The sequence below is a fragment of the Colobus angolensis genome, unplaced genomic scaffold (genome assembly GCF_000951035.1).
Source record: "Colobus angolensis palliatus isolate OR3802 unplaced genomic scaffold, Cang.pa_1.0 Scaffold566, whole genome shotgun sequence".
In the NCBI taxonomy this organism is placed as follows: domain Eukaryota; kingdom Metazoa; phylum Chordata; class Mammalia; order Primates; family Cercopithecidae; genus Colobus; species Colobus angolensis.
Genome location: NW_012119221.1, coordinates 632,350 through 649,229, shown reverse-complemented (window position 1 = coordinate 649,229; position 16,880 = coordinate 632,350). Strand labels below are relative to the sequence as shown.

At 41.1% G+C, this 16,880-nt stretch overlaps 1 protein-coding gene across 1 annotated transcript in view; it reads left to right on the top strand.

The window, feature by feature from the left end:
• The first annotated feature begins 2,667 nt into the window (after window positions 1-2,667).
• The window catches only part of KDR (kinase insert domain receptor), a 47,568-nt gene continuing 33,355 nt past the window's right edge, over window positions 2,668-16,880 (top strand). The window contains exons 1-7 of the mRNA XM_011961705.1: window positions 2,668-3,028; window positions 7,111-7,204; window positions 9,508-9,704; window positions 12,885-13,015; window positions 13,254-13,422; window positions 14,392-14,531; window positions 15,164-15,341. Of these exons, the coding sequence (XP_011817095.1) occupies window positions 2,962-3,028; window positions 7,111-7,204; window positions 9,508-9,704; window positions 12,885-13,015; window positions 13,254-13,422; window positions 14,392-14,531; window positions 15,164-15,341 (976 nt within the window). The 5' untranslated portion in view covers window positions 2,668-2,961. The remainder of the gene's footprint in view (window positions 3,029-7,110; window positions 7,205-9,507; window positions 9,705-12,884; window positions 13,016-13,253; window positions 13,423-14,391; window positions 14,532-15,163; window positions 15,342-16,880) is intronic.

Genomic DNA, 16,880 nt, shown 5'->3' with positions numbered 1-16,880 from the left:
CCTGTGAAAAAGGTACTATTATAATTTTTTTGTGTGTTTCATAGATAAGTTACTAGTAAATCGGTAAAGACCACACAGGTAGTAAGTGGTAGATCTGGGAATAAAATCCAGGCAGTGGCCCCAGAGCCTGTACAGTTAGCTACTACTCTGCTGTAGCATCTGAATAGCATCTGTGGAACACTCAACACATTTGGGGCACTTTGCTAGGTGGTTACCGTACTGTTGGGTTAACTCACAAAAGTCACTCCTTTGCAATGCTGACTAATGAGAGGGTGCTGCACATGGAACAGACTTTTCTTTCTTTTTCCTTTTCTTTTCTTTTTTTTTTTTTTAACAGACTTTGCCTTTTTTGTGTGTGTGTGAACCTAAGGCACTTCTAAGTGCTGTGTGGGAGGGAAAGTGGTAGACTGATTTCGTTGAGACTCTGCCAAATTCTGGTCTTGCGGCCATCAAAGACGCATCATTTCCTCCAAGACTTCTAAAGGGGGCTATTACCACCGGCCTGAAGGTTCTGGTTTGCATTCAGAGGAGACGCTATCTTCTTAAATGAGACATGGAAGAGGAAGTGTCATGAATTGTAAATAAGGCTGATAGGGAATTGTTTGGTGATGGAGATGGAGAAAAACTGCCCTCTCCTCACCAGGTTCCATCTCCCACCGCTTTATCCAACTCTGCCAGAGTCCATCCTATTTTATTTGCTAAGTTTACTAGCAGGAAGAGAGGAGTTTCTTTAAAGATTCTCTCCCCTCCCCAAATACATACCTCCCAGATAAATATGAGTACATCTATACAGTAGAGCACCATGCCAACATTGAAAAGATGGAAAGATGAGCTTTGTTCGCAGCCAGCTTGGGCAACATAGTGAGACTCTGCCTCTTTAAAAATAAGTAAGTAAATAAATAAATAAATAAATAAAAGATGGAGCTTTTAAGGTTGATGTAGAATGAATCTCCAATGTATATTATAAAGTGAAGGCTGGGCAGGGTGGCTCATGCCTGTAATCCCAGGATTTTGGGAGACTGAGGCATGAGGATGGACTGAGTCCAGGCGTTGGAGACCAGCCTGGGCAACATAATGAGACCTTGTCTCAAATAAATAAATAAAATTTAAAGGGAAAAAGGCCAAGGCTCAAACAGCATTTATACCAAGCAATTGTGGAAAGAGGAGGGTGACATATCTACATACCTGTGTTTAAGAATCTGCTTGGGAAAACAAGGAAACGTAAAAATGCCTCTGCCAAAAGAGTCTTTTCACTCTAAACCTTTTTGTGTTTTTCCAAAAAATTTTTTTTTGCCATATACATTCATTATATTTCAGTGTTAAAATATTTCATCTGTCAACTTGGAAAGGTAGAAGGATGAATACAGTAAATATTTAAAAACAGATGAAGATAAGTAACGGGTTACATTAATTGTATACAGTCAATCCAGTTTGAATTAGGTGTAGATATAATAATTTTGTGTGTTTATCTTGGTGAAGAATGGTCCTTTAGGTTGTCATTGAAAAGCTCCTCTGGGAGATAAGAGACATAGGCATTTGCAAGATTCATATTTAATGAAGTAAAGGGACAGTTGATGTCACTCCCCAGGTGTGGGGAGATATGGACAGAAAACAAGAAGGAACGAATGTGGTCAGGAAGGAATTGGAGCTCCCCTCCGAACAGCTGCTGCAAGAAGTCCACACACGTGGAGACAGTTGTGCAGTTTGGTCACAGAGTGTCCTAGGTGCTTTTGCTTCATTGCTCCTCCACTGAAGCCCGCTGGCAGCTGGCCTCCTTCCCCTGGGCCTAAGGATGTCTTGGTTGGAAGCTCTGTTCTGAAAAGGGGCCTGGCCAGTTTCACTAGGGCTCTTCGCTGGGGAACACGATGGACAAAAGCTCTCTCTTACGGAAAGCCTCATGCCAGGGACAGGCCCAGTATACCTCCAGTTTCCTGGAGCCCTGCTATAGGTTTTCTGGCGAAAGCCAGGCAGGGGTCCCAAACCAAAATGCCTTCCTGGGGCTAGGCAGGTGACTTCAAACTTGGAGCCGCCAAATATTTTGGGAAATAGCGGGAATGTTGGCGAACAGGGCGAGTGCGTTTTCTGATTAAGAGCAACCAGATTCAGCTTTTTAAACCACAATTATGCAGGCCAAATAAAATACCCTAATACAAAAACCAAAACTACTGACTGGAGTGGCTGCCAGCTTGCGACCCGGCATATTTAGCTCAGTATCCGCTTCTCCCTTGTGGCTCCAAACGGCTGCAGATTCTCGGCCACTTTAGACGCGCGCGATGGCGAAGAGGGTCCTGCACTTTGACGCGCCTGGTGAGGGCGCGGTGCCTCTCGCTGCGCTCCTGGTGATGCTTCCCAAATTTCGGGGACCCGCAAGCGATTAAGCCTTGGAGTGGCTCAGCGCCCGTTACCGACTACTTTTTATTTACGCCAGAAACAAAATTGTTGCTCCGGGATGTTCTCTCCTGGGCGACTTGAGCCCTGGCGCAGTCCGTGCGTGTGGGGAAATGGGGAGACGTAAACAAGCTTGGGGAGCTCTAGATCGCCGCTGCGCACCCGGATGAGGGGAGGGGCTGGCCGCATGGCAGAGCCCCTCCTCCGCCCCGGCCCCGCCCAGCACGGCCCCGCCCCCGCGCTCTAGAGTTTCAGCCCCAGCTCCCACCCCGCACTGAGTCCCGGGACCCCGGGAGAGCAGGCGGTGTGTGGTCACTGCGTTTCCTCTGCCTGCGCCGGGCATCACTTGCGCGCCGCAGAAAGCCAGTCTGGCAGCCGGGATATCCTCTCCTACTGGCATCCGCAGACGCCCCTGCAGCCGCGGTCGGCACCCGGGCTCCCAAGCCGTGCGCGCTCAACGGTCCTGCGCTGTGCGGTGGCGCGGGTTCCCTCCGCGCCTCCTTCTCTAGACAGGCGCTGGGAGAAAGAACCGGCTCCAGAGTTCTGGGCATTTTGCCCTGCTCGAGGTGCAGGATGGCGAGCAAGGTGCTGCTGGCCGTCGCCCTGTGGCTCTGCGTGGAGACCCGGGCCGCCTCTGTGGGTAAGGAGCCCACTCCCGAGGAGGAAGGCGGACAGGTCGGGTGAGGGCGGAGCGAACCTGAAAGCCCGATCTAACTCAGAATCGTAGAGCTGGAGAGTTGGAGGGGACTTGACACTTTGCGATCTTTCATTGACCAGTAAGGAAACTGAGGCTCAGAGACTGGCCCGATTACCCAGCAAGTCTGTGGTCTCCTGTGCTCTAGCCTGGTTCCTTTTCCGGGACTCTGGTCTGCGACAGGGACCTCGGCTGGAGCGTGTCCTGAGATGCCGACACACCCTCAGGCTCTTGGCAGGCAGGGGTGGGAAGGTGCCCGGGGCTGGCGGGCAGGAGGTGCCTCCGCAGGCGAGAATAGCCGGTGAAAAGTTGTCTGGCTGCGCGCAACATCCTAGTCCGGGCCTAGGGAAGAAAATCTTGCAGGAATCTCAAGCCAGGTCTCGTGGATCGCACCATACACTCGGTTCTGCCTCTTTGCGAGTAGAACCGCGACCCGGTCAGTTGTTGTCTTTATGCTCGAACACATTTGCACACCCACTGTGTGAAGTGGGGTCTGGAGAGGAGAGAAACCTTTTTTCCTTCTTTGGTGCAGGACGCCGCTCTCCTTGCAGAGAGAAGAAGGAGGGGAATAGGGACTTGTCCTGGTGGCTGTGACAGCTTCCCTAAGGGTCTCCAAGTAACAGCCAACTGTCCTGCGTAAAGCATTGCACATCTTCCAAAGCGCTGTGGTCCTTGGAGTAAGCGCATAGTCAGAAGTTCAGGTTCCGAAAACCTTTCCTGTGGTACTTGGTACCTAGCTTTAGTGCCATTCCTTCCTCTCCCTGCCACCTAAAATTTCCGTCTCCTTCAATTAGGAACACACACGTTCTTGAGGCAATAGCTGTCTGTCTTTTCTTCCTCACTTCCCTTTCTCTCCCCACCTCTTAGATAATATTTCTTTCCCGCAGCCAGTTTGCTGATGTCCAGATTTCCACCCTTTCCAGGGTGAGAAAGGGGAAAGGATCAGAAAAAGAAAAAAATAAGTCTAATAATTCAGGGAAAAAATTTCTTACTTCCTAAGACAAGAATCACATGTCTTAAAAGACACTCACACCCACATACAGTACCAAGATCATCTGTCCATGGTTATTGAATTTTCTTTATAATGACTTGGTTCAACGGGGCCAGTCCACCATGGACATTCATTTGTCCCTGACAAGCCCTCTCTCTCCCCCTTTATGGAAAGAGAATGAAGGTCTGGAACACGTGGTTGCTCTGTATTCCACAAATAAGTTAGTTGCTTTTAAGCCTGGGGTGTTTCCTAGCACAGTAGTAACGGCAGTCGGCAGTTGGGTCGCCCTGAATATAATGGTGAACTTGCCCTTTTGGAGTGCATTACTTGCTTAATTGGATTGGGCTGTAATTGGTGCCATCAAATTCTAGAGACAGAGGCACTGTTGTTTTTCCTTCCCGTCTTTGAGCTGGAAGGGTAACAGTGCACAAATTAATTAATATTGGTTATGGGATTTGAACATAGAAGGGCTTTTTATTGAGTAGTAGCATATGTACCTCTTACAGTTATTTCTTTAGAACTTTCTGAAGAGTCCAGCTCGAGCTTGCCAATGAAATGAATGAAGTTAAATGGAGCAAAAAAATCCCCAAAACCAAAAACCAAAACCAAAACAAAACAAAACAAAACAAAACAAAACTGTTGGTCTACAAATATGAATGTGAAGTTATCGAGAGCCTTGTTGAATAGATTTTTGTTGTAGACTTGTCTCTAGAGTAGTATGGCATTGTCTCAGCTTCCTATGAATGAAGGACATACCTTTTCTTTTTTAAAATATTTGTTACATAGGAAAGTGTGTCTAGAATGTGATCTGTGGCAATAAATGATGAGGGATCTTCAAGAGTTTCTCATTTTGGTAGTCGAGTAGGCACAGCTTATTGAGTTATTTTTACTGCCATTTTTTTCTCACAAGAATGTGCCCAAATAATGGATTCTTTCTCATTTGGATTGTAGTGTGAATTGTACATCACGTTTTCAGCATCTTTCTCAGCCTAGTGTTTCCCAGTCAAGTTTGAAATCTGTGTTATCCAAATGAATTGTTTTCATTTTCCTTTTCTTAGACAAAATGGGATGGTTTCATTTTGCTTTTAAACACTTTGGTTTTTTGTTTGCCTGTTTTGGGGGCAGTCATTTCTTTCATATTAAAAAGTACTGTGCAGGCTGGGTGCAGTGGCTCATTCCTGTAATCCCAGTGCTTAGGGAGGCAGAAGCAGGAGGATGGCTTGAGCCCAGGAGTTCAAGAAGTGCTTCGGCAACATAGCAAGATCCCGTTCTCTATTTAAAACATAAATATAACCCCCCTTCCACACACAAAGTACTGTGCAAATTAATTAAACATGACCACCAAGACCAGCAGCAGTCCAAGAGTGGCCCATAGACCATCTGTGCTAGGGTAACTTGAAATGCTTGTTAAAATGCAGATTTGTAGACCAAGGGATATTCTGACACAGTCTAAAGTCTTAAGAACAAAACTGCCCTAAACATAAGTCAGTACCAATGCCAGTTAATTTCTGAGATATATTGGTATAACTTAGTTTCCAGTTATTTTAAAACCACATTATTGATTTAAAGACCATGATATGGACCAGTTATGTCAGTAACTTATTTTGCACATCTGTGCAGTGTGTGAGAACATGTGCAGTCACTTATTCATTTTGCCTGCATTTGTTCACATTGGGGTTCTCAGATTCAATGCATTGGATGTTTGCACTGGATATTTACTTATACTCTCTCTATTTATACCGTCTCATACTTCCTCCTATTTGTTCATACTCTCTTATTTGCCCAGCAAGGTCAATGCCAGTTTAGGCCTAGGGAGTCATTTTTTCTTAGTTGATATGACTTAGAAAGCTTGGGTGCCTGCCCAGCATCAATTACTTTTTTAAAGCTGGTATTTTCTAAGTCTTGATATTTGTTAAGACTCTAGCATAGTGGACAATTTTTCTTTCTCTCATGCTTTTTCAACACCTCATAGCTCTTCACATTTAGTTGACAGAGAATTCAATTATCTTGCTGTAGAGTGACCCGTGGTGAGGAATCTATGCTGTGGTACTTTTCTGGTTCTTATCCCTTTTAGGTAAAGACAAGTTTCTTATGTCTGAAGCTTGATGTCAGGATGAGTTCAGGGCTTTGATGAATAAGTTCAGATCTCCCAATTGCAATTCATTAGCATTACACTTAAAAAAATTTATATGCTTTTTTAAAAAAGGGTAATGCTAATGAATTACAATAGAGAGAAAAGTACATTAGTTTGCATGTATGTGTGAAATTGGGAAAATTTTTCACCAAAAAATTCATATGCTTTTTTAAAAAAGGGTAATGCTAATGAATTACAGTAGAAAGAAAAGTATATTAATTTCCATGTATGTGTGAAATTGGGAAAATTCCACACATACATAAAAGTATATTAATATGCATGTATGTGTGGAATTGGGGAATGTTTTCTCTTCCTCAATTTCTCTCCCATGCTTTTAATGTACAGTCTTTATTGAGCCATTATTTCGGCTGTGGCAGTTTGGTTAACAGAGGAAGCACACTAGAAAATCGATAAAGGAAAATGAGACAAGGTCATAGCTTCTCTCACTCCCTTCAGGGTACATAGATGAACTATATAGAAATCCCTCTAAGTGGGATTCATTAATCAGCAATTTAGTCAAATGTGTATATCCTATGTTTTATAAGAAATGTCAGTGGGTCCTTTCCCAAGGGAGTGAGATCATCAGATGAAGGTTCATTTGGTTTCAATGTCCCATATCCTTTTGTAAGACCTTGAAGTTGGCAATGCAGGAAAACAGGAACTCCACCCTAGCTCCATGAATTGCAGAACTGTTGTGTTGGTTTATGACCATCTGCCCATTCTTCCTGTTATGACACAGCTTGTGAACTTTTACTGAGAATGGTGAAAAGTAAATTCCCAGTTTTATACAATGAATTGCTGAAGAGGCCTTTTAAAGTATAGAGTATGCATTGTTTATGGAAGGTGTTTCCTATTAGGTCTAACTCAGTGGCAACTACATTCATTTATTTAATTTGTTTCCAGGTTTGCCTAGTGTTTCTCTTGATCTGCCCAGGCTCAGCATACAAAAAGACATACTTACAATTAAGGCTAATACAACTCTTCAAATTACTTGCAGGTAAGGATTCATTCTAGATCTAGATTTCTTGTGTTAAGTAACTGATTGTTTATTGAGTGGAAATAATTTCCAGTAGAGTAGAATTGTAATAGAGCTTGTAGTAATTGTTCATAAGTGGTGAGGTTTCTAAGAACTGATGTAATAATGAAAAATGAGAAGAATTTTCCCTCAAAAATTCTGTACCATTTTGCTGGTGTTTTTATACTATTCTCTGCTAACATGCATACACACAGACACACATGCACATGAGTACACACACACGCCCACATTCCAATAACCAGTACAGCCACCTGGCATATACTGGACATACACTCAATAACTGTGAATGAATAAATGAAGTTGAGGGCATACATTTAAGGAACAGAGTTGAAAAAATTGGGGACTATATTTATTATGCTCAGTATGACTCTTGAACATCTTATTATCCCTTTCCAAAAACTTTGCTTTATAATAAATTTATTACACTAATTTTAATATTTAGGCAGTAATATTTAATAGCAATTTAATAGCTAGTGGGTAATATTACTGAGTGCATGATCTGCATAAATAATGGAGTTCGGGCTCTGCCTTGATATTCTGGAATACATCTTTCCCCATTTGCTAGCAAGAAGTCATGCTATTGATTTTTGATAACTGGAGGAATAGACTTCTTTGTCAAGAGGAAGAGGGCTTTACATTTTGCCTTTCAGCCCTTACCCCAGGATGAAAGACAGAAGACCCTTGGGTTTAACATAGTGATGACACATGAAAGGCATGGAGGTTTCTTAGGACCTGTGTGTTTTTGGTAGAGACTGTGAAAAGAGGAGGTGATGTTACCCTCCTGGAAGAGTGCTGGGGATCCACAAAGGACCTTGGGTAGCTTATTGACATTACTTCATGCTTGTTGAATACTAAGCATTAAACCGAATGACATACATCTGTTTTAGACTGCAGTATAAAGAATACCCTAGTCCCTTACCAATACCCAGCGCTTGGGAAAAAATACAGTAGCAGGTGCTGTTTCTCTAGCTTTATTCGTTCAAGACACATTTCCCGTTAGATTTTCCTTTTACCAACCCTTGATAACAAAGGCTATTTGAAATCCCCAAAGATCCCATGCTCTCTTTTTAAAACTCTGCATAAACATTTCTTATGTTCTGAAAAAAACCATGGAGTGTGTTAAAAGTAACTTCATTGATTTAGCTGCAACTTCCTGGAAATTTTAAATTCTTTGAATGAAGGGCCAATAATACATTCTTCTTGATGTTGACTATCTTCTTATCTTCCTTGGGGCCTTATAGAGAAATGCTGCAGTACAAGCCATCTATGTTTTAATGAGAGGCCCTGACAAGGTCCTGAGGGACTGTTACTTCCACCACCTTCCTTCCTAACCTCACTTCTTACTCCACTTTGCCCACTCTTACCTGGCTGGCCTGGCTTCCTGGCTGTTCCCTTAATACTCCAGATATGCACCTGCTCCAGGGCCTTTCCATCTGCTATGTTTGCTCCTGTAATACTGCTCTTCGTGATGTTCCTATGGCTGGCTTTATCAAGACCACCTCCTGCAAAATTCTTTCCCCTTTTCTTTGCATCTTCTATATTTTTCTTCATAGTACTAAACACCATCTTTTATACAATAAATTTTACTTACTTTTTAATTGCCTGTTTTCTCCAGTTAGACTGAGGTTCCATAAAGGCATTGAGTTTTGTCTGATTTGTTCACTGTTCTTTCTCTAGTCCTTAACAAGTTTGGCACGTAGTAGATGCTTAACAAATCTTTGTTGAATGAAAGAATGCATTAATTAGTGGAAAACTCAGGAATGCCGAAAGTGACTTTTGAAGCTGACTTTATAACTTTTTATCATATGTCAATCCGACTTGTTGGTAGAAGACTTCTTTTTTTTTTTTTTTTTTTTGAGACAGGGTTGCCCTGTTGCCCAGGCTGGAATGCAGTGGCGTGATTTTGGCTCACTGCAACCTCCACCTCCCAGGTTCAAGAAATTCTCATGCTTCAGCCTCCTGAGTAGCTGGGATTACAGGCATGCGAAACCACACCTGGCTCATTTTTGTATTTTTAGTAGAGGCAGGGTTTTACCATGTTGCCCAGCCTGGTCTCGAACTCCTGGCCTCAGGTGATCTGCCTGCCTCAGCCCCCCAAAGTGCTGGGATTACAGGCATGAGCCACCATGCCTGGCTGGTAGAAGACTTTGACTGTGTCTGTTGAAGAGTTTATTTAAGTTTCAAAACCAAATTTTCTCTTTTCTTAGAAATAGCCTCACAGTCTGGCACTTCATATTAATACCTCCCTGAAATTAATTTTTCAGGGGACAGAGGGAATTGGACTGGCTTTGGCCCAATAATCAGAGTGGTAGTGAGCAAAGGGTGGAGGTGACTGAGTGCAGCGATGGCCTCTTCTGTAAGACACTCACAATTCCAAAAGTGATCGGAAATGACACTGGAGCCTACAAGTGCTTCTACCGGGAAACTGACTTGGCCTCAGTCATTTATGTCTATGTTCAAGGTAAGTGGTGAAATAAAATTCATTTCCCACGTCTCTTTACCAGTTATAAAAGACAATAGGCTCAAAGAAGAATTGAGTACAACAAAGGGCTTGCTCTAAAGGCTGTTTGCCAAGAGGAATACACAAAATTCTTCTCTCCTGAGGCTTCCTCTGAGAAATAAGACTGATTGATTCTGGAGCTTGGGCTGTGTTATCTCACTTTTGCCCAATTAGTTTGGGTCTGATCTTTGTTTCTAAGGTAAATCTGTGTTCACTATTGGCCACTGAGACTTATAAAAAGTCTTCTTATGTTTGAGAAGAAAACTGAAAATTCTTGAAATCGAGGAAGATTTGGGGGTGAATTATGGAGAAATTTCTGTGGAGAAATAAGTTACCTACCGCAGAGTAGGAGAATTTCTCAAAAATGCATAGGAAAGCATTTTTGCCAAGGGCTCTGGAGTTTTCTGCACACAGGAACTTTTTTCTTACTAATACTTCATAGAAAATAATTCCCATACTCATGTGCAAATAAAGACATTGCTTCAGACTCTTTTCAGGACAATGTTTCTTTCCTTTGCTTGTTTGGTCTGAGATCTTGCACGATATGCTGTATCTTTCTAGGATGTGCAATTTGGGATTGATATTATGAAGGCTGACTTAACGTCCATATAGTATAAAATAAATATCACATATATTCAGCATTTATAATGAGTTATGCATTCTTTTGTGTTTCAAAAATCTTACACTACCTTATTTTTTCTGTGAAAACCTGACTTAACTAATGAGATCCCTATGATATAAATTTGAGGAATGTAAGGGTTGCATCATAGTTTGCTTGCATGTACCAAATATTTTTCTTTTCAGTGACGATAAACAGGCATTTTATGTATTTATGTATATGCCTCTTTACGTCCCAGAGTATTTGAGACAGGTGAAGATGACTTAGACTTTTTTCTCAGAAGCAGCTTTTACAAGGCAAGAATTTCATCAGCTTTGGGAAACACACTTGCATATCTCTGCTTACATTTCAGTAGTGTAATATGGTCAGTGCAATGAAAAAGTGGAGACCATATCAAAATAAACTGTGCCACTGGATTCACGACGTTTGAGAAATATCTTTGCCCAGAGTAAGCATTGTCCAAGATAGAATTCTGTGCCCTCCTCCTTCCCTCCACAGGATTTGAAAGAGACGAGTCTCACATCTTGGAGAATTTCTGGCTCCTTTTGACCTGGCAGTCTTGAGAGATGCAGCTCGGTCAGAAGATTGCAAGGATTTCCTGCTTTCAGCCTGTCTAGAAATACTACAAGATGAACCTCCCCCATAATATCTTATTATTTACTTCTTCCTAAGTCAGGAAACTTGGAGACATGTGAAAATTCATTTCATGAGTTTGAGTAAATATTTTATTTTGAGAGGCTGAGTGGTTGTTTGGGTTTCTTTTGTTTATTTCCTTTTTTTGAGATACCAAAATAGAATTGATTTACTAAACAGGTTTAGTCTTACGTCAAAGGGTTAATTTAGCTTCCAAAGGCTTGCTCTGTAAGCAAGTTATGTAATATTTCCTAGCATGTGGATGAAAGGTAGGCAACATTAAGAAGTGGCAATCCCTAGCACTGTTTATTGGTATACTGCCTGTCTTTGCGTATACCATTAAACTCTGCTTTCTGTCTAAGCCTAAAGTTCTAGGAGTTGGGCTGTCCAAGATTTTGGCCACGAAGTTAAACAATGGGAAAGGAAACACTGAAGCATTCTCTATGGATAGGTGCTTAATGTCCCCTCTGGTCCCCACCTTACTTCCCTAATCTTCTGACCCCATTCTCTTCAGCAATGGATGGAGCCAGGAAGTGAGCCCTGGCCTCATAAGATAATGACTATGGCATGTGGTGGGCTAGATTGGCTGCTTTTCTGTGCTTTCCAGCTGGGAAGGAAATCAAACTTCTGCTGTTGCAGGGAATTAGTTGCCTTTGTCCCCTGTGGTTTAATTAACTCTTTCTTCACTTTGACTATTATGAAGCGCTCTGAAAATGCTTGATCAGATGTATTGGGCATAGCAACGTGAAATGTTATCTCTCTGAAACTTCAAGCATGACTCCACACCACATCATCTCTATCTCTGGGGAATGGACTAGGTTTCCAACAGCATATTAACATTGTATGAGTAATCAATGGCCGTGAAATCTTATTTTTTTTTGAGAAGGATTTTGCTCTTGTTGCCCAGGCTGAAGTGCAGTGGTGCTATCTCAGCTCACTGCAACTTCTGCCCCCCAGGTTCAAACGAATCTCCTGCCTCAGACTCCAAAATAGCTGGGACTACAGGCGCATGCCACCATGCCCTGCTAGTTTTTTGTATTTTTAGTAGAGATGGGGTTTTGCCATACTGGCCAGGCTGGCCTCAAACTCCTGACCTCAAGTGATCTGCCCACCTCAGCCTCCCAAAGTGCTGGGATTACAGGCATGAGCCACTGAATCCGGTCAGAATCTCTTCAGTTTTCTTCTCAGTCTTTGGAATGGTAGCTTTTCAAATGTTTGTCACTGAAGATATCAATGACTGCTAAATGTTAAACTAAATGCAAAAGCAATTAAACATGATTTTAGAAAGAATCATATCCCTAGTCTTCAGAATCTTAAAATGCTCCCATAAAAGATCCTCTTGAATAACCAAATTCAAAAATGTTAGTTGTTTCCTGTTAATCTAAAGATCCTTTGGGATCCATTCATTTATTTTCATGGAATTTACATTAATTACCTAAAGAGAGAGCACATGAGTATTTTAAACATCAGTAAAACTTGTTGGTAAAGTGTATAGATTTAACTTTAAATTTTGAAGTAAATATTATCCTTCTTTTTGAAAAAAATATGATTAATCTTTTAAAATGTGAAATCTGTAAAAATATATTCTACTTGTCAATAAACCTTGTGAAAGGAGTCAATCTCAACTGGGAGTTTTTTTCAAAATTTTTACACACACAAATACATACACATGCATGTGCGCGCGCACACACACACATACCCATCCAAGTGTGGAGCCAGATGTCTTGGAGCCAGATGTCTATCAGTAGAATAAGCTATGGATGCCTTTGCTTATGTGAGGTGTCACTTCCAGTCATTCACTTGTCCGGTTAGAGTTTAGGAACCTGAAAAATGAACAACTTTTCTAGTAAATACCATTAACTCATTAATAAAACTAAGTTTTCTTCTAGATTACAGATCTCCGTTTATTGCTTCTGTTAGTGACCAACATGGAGTCGTGTACATTACTGAGAACAAAAACAAAACTGTGGTGATTCCATGTCTCGGGTCCATTTCAAATCTCAACGTGTCACTTTGTGCAGTAAGTTGCATCTCCTCCAATCGTCTCTTAAGTTTTTATATTTTTAAGCTAATAGTAAGATGGGTAGCCTGTTTATAATATTCACAATGAGTTTTCAGGATCCTTTACGAAGGGTGAAATACACTGAATAAAACTAATTAGTATTCTTAAAAATAAGATGAATTCTTCAGTGATCATTGTACATGGCTCTCATTTTTGGTACTGGATTAAATATTTGGTATTTCTTTTTATTACCCAGAGGTACCCAGAAAAGAGATTTGTTCCTGATGGTAACAGAATTTCCTGGGACAGCAAGAAGGGCTTTACTATTCCCAGCTATATGATCAGCTATGCTGGCATGGTCTTCTGTGAAGCAAAAATTAATGATGAAAGTTACCAGTCTATTATGTACATAGTTGTGGTTGTAGGTAAGAGGAAATTTCCTTTCCATATCATTAATAACAGATAGTAGAGAGTAACTCCTTGTATTAAGATCTTGGAGATAATGATGTACAGTGAAGAAGGATATTGAAAAGTATAGGAACTCAGGATATGGTGTTGGGCAATTCATCTGCTCTTCTCTACCAAATAAACCCATGTGCAATTGAGGTTGTCTCTTTTCTTGCCAAGATCAAGGATGAAAAAGAAATTTTTTTTTTTAAAAAGGATGAAAATGAATGGTATTACTGGAACTCATTTTATGAAAAATTCAATGTTCAGAGCATTGCTTGCTATCAATTATTTCAATTATACCTATTTTATGGAAACTTCAGCAGTTTGCTAAAGCTGGCCCTATTGGCTTAGGGCTACTGACCTCTGAAAGTTTACTACTTTTCTATCCACTGGGTTACAATATCTTTGAGATCTGTGAAGGTAGTGCTTTGTAAATCTCCGTTGGCCATTTTCCTTGGAGCTACCAAGTATTGGTGAGGCCTGCAGGGAAAAACAGTGTGGCGCGTTTTAAAGTTGCATTACTTTAAAAAATAAATTTGTCGGCCGGGCATGGTGGCTCAAGCCTGTAATCCCAGCACTTTGGGAGGCCGACATGGGCGGATCACGAGGTCAGGAGATCGAGACCATCCTGGCTAACATGGTGAAACCCCGTCTCTACTAAAAAATACAAAAAACTAGCCGGGCGAGGTGGCGGGCACCTGTAGTCCCAGCTACGCGGGAGGCTGAGGCAGGAGAATGGCGTAAACCCGGGAGGCAGAGCTTGCAGTGAGCTAAGATCCGGCCACTGCACTCCAGCCTGGGCGACAGAGCGAGACTCTGTCTCAAAAAAAAAAATAAAATAAAAAATAAATAAATATTAAAAAATAAATAAATAAATAAATTTGTGCAAAGTTACAGGCTTATTTTCTCTCTCATGTTCTGTTTTTTCAATTTACTTGCTCTAGGGTATAGGATTTATGATGTGGTTCTGAATCCGTCTCATGGAGTTGAACTATCTGTTGGAGAGAAGCTTGTCTTAAATTGTACAGCAAGAACTGAACTAAATGTGGGGATTGACTTCAACTGGGAATACCCTTCTTCAAAGGTAACACTAATGATTCAAAGCCAGACCTCCAAATACTTAGATAATAAGCCCCAATGAAGTTTGCTTGAGAGATAGGGGCCTCTTTGGCCAGATAAAAATTAAAATCCTTAAAACACACACACACATACACACACACACACACACACAAGTTAAGGGAATTGCAGAACAGATAGCACCCACAAAAAGGTGAAATATCAGGAATTTTGTCCTGTTCTGCAACAGTCAGTCTATGAATATTAGTTTTCTCTAGATGATTACATTTTTCTACATTATGTCATTTCTCTTTTCTCCAAAGTTTTTGATCTACATTCCTTTTAAGGGAATTTCTCTTTAAGAGGTGGCATGAGATACACTGCTCCTTGAACAGTGGTCACATTTACTTGTGTTTCTGCAATTTATATCCATCTCATTTTCGCCATGTGAGGTTTGAAAAATCCTAATTCAGTTGGTTCCATTTATTTCTCCTGAAACCAAATACATCGTTGGCTGCATGAGATTAAAAGTTCTGGTGTCCCTGTTATTAGCATTAAATAATGTTTACCAAAGGCCAAGATTTAATTCTCTGTGTTACTAGAAGTTATTGGGTAATGTTATATGCTATGCTTTGGACGTTCAGTCAACTCTTTTTTCAGCATCAGCATAAGAAACTTGTAATCCGAGATCTAAAAACCCAGTCTGGGAGTGAGATGAAGAAATTTTTGAGCACCTTAACTATAGATGGTGTAACCCGGGGTGACCAGGGATTGTACACCTGTGCAGCGTCCAGTGGGCTGATGACCAAGAAGAACAGCACATTTGTCAGGGTCCATGGTAAGTTGTGGTCTCCTTGGAAATTATTCTGTGCCTTGACAAGTGAGATAGTTTAAATAAATTTAGGTCACTTAGTGATTCCTAGTTTGTTCATTCAGAAGATACTTCCTAGTTCTTCTTGTTAGGGAGGCCACATGACCTAGAGGTCAAGAGCATAGCTTTGTAGTCAGGAACTTGGGTTCAAATCTCAACTTTAAAGATGAGATGTGCTGATATATAGTAAGAGCTCACTTAGTATTACTTATTATAGTTGTTGCTGCTATTAGGATTGTTACTATGATAAATAGTGTTAGCTAGGGTAGTTTTTAAATTTTTGTTTTATTGTAAGGCTGAGAGGCCTACCTGAATAAGCATGAGCTTTGCAAACTGGGGAAGCATTTAGCAATATATAGTTGGACCTGCGAACAACTCAGGGGTTAGGGGAACTGACCCTCCCTCTGCAGTCAAAATTCCATGTATAGGCCTGGTGTGGTGGCTCATGCCTGTAATCCCAGCACTCTGGGAGGTGGACGTGGGTGGATCACCTGAGGTCAGGAGTTTGAAACCAGCCTGGTCAAAATGGTGAAACCCCATCTCTACTAAAAATCCAAAAATTAGCCTGGCGTGGTGGTGGGAGCTTATAATCCCAGCTACTCAGGAGGCTGAGGCAGAAGAATTGCTTGAACCCAGGAGGCGGAGGTTGCAGTGAGCCGAGATCATGCCATTGCACCCCAGCCTAGGCAACAAGAGCAAAACACCTTCTCAAAAAAAAGAAAAAAACAAGGTATAACTTTTGACTTCCACAAAATGTAAATAATGACCTACTGTTGACTGAAGCCTTACTGCTACATAAACAGTCAATTAACACATATTTCATATGTTATATGTATTATATACCGTATTCTTATAATAAAGCTAGAGAAAAGAAAATGTTATTAAGAAGATCATAAGGAAGAGAAAATATATTTACTGCTCATTAAGTGTAAGTGGATCATCATAAAAGTCTCCATCCTTGTCTTCACATTGAGAAGGCTGAGGAAAAGTGGGAAGAGAAGGGGGTGGTTTTTGCTGTCTCGGGTGGCAGAGGTGGAAGAAAATCTGCTTATAAGTGGACTCATGTAGTTCAATGTTGTTTAAGGGTCAACTATAATTGAACTGGAATTAAACTGAACTGTCTGAGTTTACATGGTAATTTGTGCGGCATCCTACTTATAAGCCTTGGAAAGGATTTTGGATTTTACATCATGAGAATGCATCAATAAAGTGAAATTTTAACAATACCTTAGATAATACTATTTATTTGAGTTGTAATCATAAAAGTGGCAACAACTACAACAAGTATGATTTAGTGAGCCTTTACTTTATTAGCTCATCTCATCTTAGTAGTTGAGATTGGAACTCAAGTTCCTGACTACAAAGCTATGCTCTTGACCTCTAGGTCATATGGCATCCCTAGCAAGAACTTGAAAGTTTCTTCTGAATGAACAAAATAGAAATCACTAAGTGTCCTACATTTATTTAAATTATTTCACTTGCCAAGATGCACTTGCCAAAATACAC